The sequence below is a fragment of the Phacochoerus africanus genome, chromosome 9, assembly GCF_016906955.1.
Source record: "Phacochoerus africanus isolate WHEZ1 chromosome 9, ROS_Pafr_v1, whole genome shotgun sequence".
In the NCBI taxonomy this organism is placed as follows: domain Eukaryota; kingdom Metazoa; phylum Chordata; class Mammalia; order Artiodactyla; family Suidae; genus Phacochoerus; species Phacochoerus africanus.
The window spans coordinates 64,714,425-64,719,609 of NC_062552.1; the positions used below are offsets into that span (position 1 = coordinate 64,714,425).

The following is a 5,185-nucleotide window of genomic DNA, read 5'->3' on the forward strand; positions in this document are numbered from 1 at the left end:
CTCCGTAGTCCACTCTGCTGGAGGCCCTGGCCTGGCTGGAGCAGCGCGGCGGATGCCTCCAGCCGGGCTGGGGAGCGCAGCCCACAGCTCCTCCTCTCCAGGCGCCCAAGGACCCTCAAGGCGTGGGGCTCACACTTGAAGCCTGGGAACGCGCAGACAGGAAACCCACTTCCTCCTAAGCAGTTTCTTGCTAGCCGGATGAGAGGCGCCCAATTGAAGCAGAATGATCCTCATCTACTAATATCCAGCGTGGCCACAAAGCGACTGGCCATTTACGCTGCCACTTTAAACAAAGATATTTGGTTATTCCCGGGGAAGCAAGTGCACTTTTGCATGGCTGAGCTCCGTGTGGAGGCAAGCTTCAGCCCAGCCTCCCGCCCGCTGGGCTGCTCGCGCCTGGGGATTCGCCCCCTCCCGGCCAGCACATCCCTCCAGGGTTCAGGCTAGTTCCGCCCGGCAACAGGCGGGCGGGCACTCACGACGTTCCCTGCCCGAGCCCTCCCTGAAGCATCAGAGGGGAAAACAGCGTGACTCTGTGCTCGGGTCCTGGGGCTGTGATGTCCTCGGAAAGTCAGCTCCAGTCCCAGAACCCCGCGTGTCCGGGCGATGGGAGAGGGTCGGGGACATCAGGTTTGTTCGAGGTGGAGCAACTAAAGCGATGGCGCTTAGCGTCGATCCCCCCAGCCTCTCAGCTCGGGTGGCCAGTGATGTCCTAGTCTTAGCCAGGGGTGGGGTGGGGAAGGGTAGCCGCATGTGGGTTAGGGGGGCGTGAAGCAGGGGGCCCTGGCCCTCTGAGAAACCCCTGCGCTGGGGGGAGGGGGGCGCGGAGATCTGGGACAGCCTCTCGGCAGCTACAGTCGATCCCCTGCTCAGCGCCCCCTCCGCCCGCCAGGATTCTCTCTCGGGTAGGGGGAAAGGGGGCGGGGAGCAGAGGTGTCCTTCTGACGGCGGCAGAAGAGGCAGACAGACTGACAGACCCACTCGCAGAACAGTGCGGTCCCAGGGTTCGTCCCCAGACTCGTGAGCTCCTTTGGTGGCGGCCGGGGCTCGGCACCGCGAAGCCAGATGTGGTCCGGAGGCAGTGGGAAGGCGCGGGGCTGGGAGGCCGCGGCGGGAGGGAGGAGCAGCCCCAGCAGGCTCAGGTGAAACCCCCACCCCGTCCCTTGGCCCACTCCTTTCCTGTCCCCGCCCGGGGAACCCCGACCAAATTGGAAAGTGGTTCACTTTGTAACTCGGCAAGTTGGTTGCAAAGCAGCATTAACCTTCCTTCCTACCCACCATCACTCCTCCTTGGCTACTCCCCCGTCCCACCTCTTGCCCTCCCCTCTCTCGGTTCCCTCCTCCTTTCCCTCCCCCACCTCCCCCCACCCCGCGCCGCCCGCACCCCACAAAAAATGGGGGTGGGGGGGTCCAGGGGAGGGGGGGAAGAAATGCTTCGGGTCGCGTCTCTGCCTCTCTCTCTCTCTCCCTCCCTCTTTGAGACCTAAAAATCCTGACAAGTGAAACTTAAAGGTGTTTACCTTGTCATCAGCATGTAAGCTAATTATCTCGGGCAAGATGTAGGCTTCTATTGTCTTGTTGCTTTAGCGCTTATGCCCCGCCTCTGGTGGCTGCCTAAAACCTGGCGCCGGGCTAAAACAAACGCGAGGCAGCCCCCGAGCCTCCACTCAAGCCAATTAAGGCGGACTCGGTCCACTCGGTTACGTGTACATCCAACAAGATCGGCGTTAAGGTAACACCAGAATATTTGGCAAAGGGAGAAAAAAAAGCAGCGAGGCTTCGCCTTCCCCCTCTCCCTTTTTTTTCCTCCTCTTCCTTCCTCCTCCAGCCGCCGCCGAATCATGTCGATGAGTCCAAAGCACACGACTCCGTTCTCAGTGTCTGACATCTTGAGTCCCCTGGAGGAAAGCTACAAGAAAGTGGGCATGGAGGGCGGCGGCCTCGGGGCTCCGCTGGCGGCTTACAGGCAGGGCCAGGCGGCACCACCGGCCACGGCCATGCAGCAGCACGCCGTGGGGCACCACGGCGCCGTCACCGCCGCCTACCACATGACGGCGGCGGGGGTGCCCCAGCTCTCGCACTCCGCCGTGGGGGGCTACTGCAACGGCAACCTGGGCAACATGAGTGAGCTGCCGCCGTACCAGGACACCATGCGGAACAGCGCGTCGGGCCCCGGATGGTACGGCGCCAACCCAGACCCGCGCTTCCCCGCGAGTAAGTGAGGCCGCCCCACTGCGGGGCCGCGGGCTGAGCTCAGGAGGCGCAGGGAGAGCCGCCGGGAAGGCGCGGCGCCTATGAGCTGCGCGGTGGGCATCAGGGTGGGCGGCCGGGCAGTGGCGCCAGGGAGTCGGGCACAGGAACTGGGGAGTCTTCCCTTGTTGAGCTGATGGGTTCCAGAAGAGGCACTTGGTAGCTCTGGGGTCCTGAGGGCAGAAGCTGGAATTCGGTGTTTGCCAGATGCGGCCAAGTGGCCGCTCTGCTCTGTGCGGGAGACCTCGGATTGCTGAGGGTGGCGTCCCTCCAACTAAGAGAGCCGGGACAAACAGGGCACGGAGAGGTGGCCTGGCCGGGAGAGAGGTTTGCCCGGCTGGGATGCGCCCAGGCCCCTGGCCTGGCCCACTCTCCAGTCTAGGCAGGTGGGAGGGCGCGCGGCTTAGAGGGGGCTCTAAATGGGCCGAAAGAGTGCCCTCACTGGGGCCAACGGAGGGAGAAGCCAAGAGGCAAAGAGTCTGGGGTTTCTAGCTTTCAAAAATGAACACCTCTCTCTGCTAAGCTCCCAAAGCTGGGGTCTACCTTTGGACCCCAGCTCCTGGCCTGGGCCCAGTTTGCTGCCTGTGGCCCGCTAACCATGAAAGGAACAGGAGCAGCCTTTCTCCACGCCGCTTCTTTGGGGTGGAGCACTGAGACTAAGAGAGGTAGCGGGGTTTGAGGCAGAGAGCTCTCCAGCAAACACTTCGAAGATGCCATGGCCTGAGGCAGGCAGCTGGGCCTCCCAGGGTGGAGGCAGCCTAGGTGAGGAGGGCGCCGTCGGGGCGGGCCGGGCCGGCCAAGGGCGCAGAAGGCAGAGGCGGTCTGGTCCGGCCCGGCCCCTGCCGACGTTGTGCGTTTGTCGCTTACAGTCTCCCGCTTCATGGGCCCGACGAGCGGCATGAACATGAGCGGCATGGGCGGCCTGGGCTCTCTGGGGGACGTGAGCAAGAATATGGCCCCGCTACCAAGCGCACCGCGCCGGAAGCGCCGGGTGCTCTTCTCCCAGGCGCAGGTGTATGAGCTGGAGCGACGCTTCAAGCAGCAAAAGTACCTGTCCGCGCCCGAGCGCGAGCACCTGGCCAGCATGATCCACCTGACACCCACGCAGGTCAAGATCTGGTTCCAGAACCACCGCTACAAAATGAAGCGCCAAGCCAAGGACAAGGCAGCACAGCAGCAACTGCAGCAGGACAGTGGCGGCGGCGGCGGGGGCGCCGGGTGCCAGCAGCAGCAGCAAGCTCAGCAGCAGTCACCACGCCGCGTGGCTGTGCCAGTCCTGGTGAAAGATGGCAAACCCTGCCAGGCGGGCGCCCCGGCTCCGGGCGCCGCAAGCCTGCAAGGCCACGCTCAACAACAGGCGCAGCAACAGGCGCAAGCCGCTCAGGCGGCGGCGGCAGCTATCTCAGTGGGCAGCGGTGGCCCCGGCCTGGGTGCGCACCCCGGCCACCAGCCCAGCAGCGCGGGCCAGTCTCCGGACCTGGCGCACCACGCCGCCAGCCCCGCGGCGCTGCAGGGCCAGGTCTCCAGCCTGTCCCACCTGAACTCCTCGGGCTCGGACTACGGCACCATGTCCTGCTCCACCTTGCTATATGGTCGGACCTGGTGAGAGGAATCCGGGCCGGGCCTAGCCCAGCGCTCTGCCTCATCGCTTCCCCTCCTGCCCGCCACGTACCACCAACCACCCGCTACACCCTGTGCTTCGACTTTTCTTAAGAACCTGTCCCCGTTTAGACCAAGGGAAAAAACACAAAGACCAAACTGCTGGACGTCTTTCTTTTCTTTTCTTTTCTAAAATGTGCGGGATTTTTTAAAATTAGAAAATAAAAGCAACCAGACTAATCCAATTCTTTAAAGAGTATTTAAACGAAGGACAGAACAAGAACAGTTTTGAGGGTGTCCTTTGGGTGATTCTGATGGGTTTCCCACGTTCGGGCGCAGCACAGTTTGGAGAGGGCTCTACACTGACGTAGCTCTGGACTCTAAAGATTGAAAACTTCACTCTGGGTACACTGTGCCAGCAAAGTGGACTCGCTTGTAAATACCGGGATTTCTTGGAAGGGGCAACGGGGGCTGGGAGAGGAAAAGACTCCGACAGAACCCACTTGCCACTGACACAAAGGAAATGCCCCCTCCCAGCCCTCTCTGGCCACCCAGGCTCAGCTGGGACCCGCCCTGGTTAAAATTGTTTAATGTTTGATGTGAACTTGTAGCTGTAAATCACTGTCAAAAGTTGGACTAAATGCCTAGTTTTTAGTAATCTGTACATTTTGTTGTAAAAAGCAAAAACAAAAACAAAAAACCAGTCCCCCCCTGCCCCAGCCCATCATATTTTTTATGGGCCTTGACAAATCTGTGTATATTATTTGGCAGTTTGGTATTTGCAGCGTCAGTCTTTTTCTGTTGTAACTTATGTAGATACCTGGCTTAAATATAGTTCCTAAGAAGCTTCTAATAAATTATACAAATTAAAAAGATTCTTTTTCTGATTAAAAACCCATCTTTTGTTTGGTTTTGATTTGGCTTTAGAAGTCATTTTTTTTTGGCAGTAGGAGAAGTGGCTCAATATCGGCCTGATGGGATTCGAATTGAATTGCTTGGGGGCTGAAAGGATCCTGAGCCAGCTGAGGAGGCCAGCCCCAGAGTCTTTGCCCCGTGAGAAGAGGGAGTTTTGTTCTGCCTGTGATTTAAGTAGAAGCAACCTTGAACAGTCCTGGGACTCAGCAACAGAGTAGAAAAACTAAACTACTTCCACCAGGAGGAAAAGGGAGAAAGGAAGAGAAAGAGGCCAAAGTGTTTAAAGCCAGGCTTCTATTTTTTTGAAACCTCACAAGTATCGACTGTGGTCTTATACGACTGCACCAATGTTTTAAAGCAGTCGGCCAGGACATCCATTTTAAATAACACTGAATTAGCGATTATTTTTATTAGATGATCA

General features: G+C 59.2%; 1 protein-coding gene across 2 annotated transcripts; it reads left to right on the forward strand.

Moving 5' to 3' along the window:
- Positions 1 to 309: 309 nt before the first annotated feature.
- NKX2-1 (NK2 homeobox 1) lies at positions 310 to 4,743 on the forward strand. 2 transcript variants are annotated; one of them, XM_047795851.1, is made up of 3 exons: positions 310 to 630; positions 1,829 to 2,214; positions 3,120 to 4,743. In XM_047795851.1, exons 2-3 carry the CDS (start codon positions 1,842 to 1,844, stop codon positions 3,854 to 3,856), a joined length of 1,110 nt encoding a protein of 369 aa, XP_047651807.1. In that variant the 5' UTR covers positions 310 to 630; positions 1,829 to 1,841; the 3' UTR covers positions 3,857 to 4,743. The 2 variants fall into 2 exon arrangements, with proteins under 2 accessions (XP_047651807.1, XP_047651808.1); XM_047795852.1 differs by lacking the exon at positions 310 to 630 and adding an exon at positions 730 to 1,142.
- Positions 4,744 to 5,185: the final 442 nt, after the last annotated feature.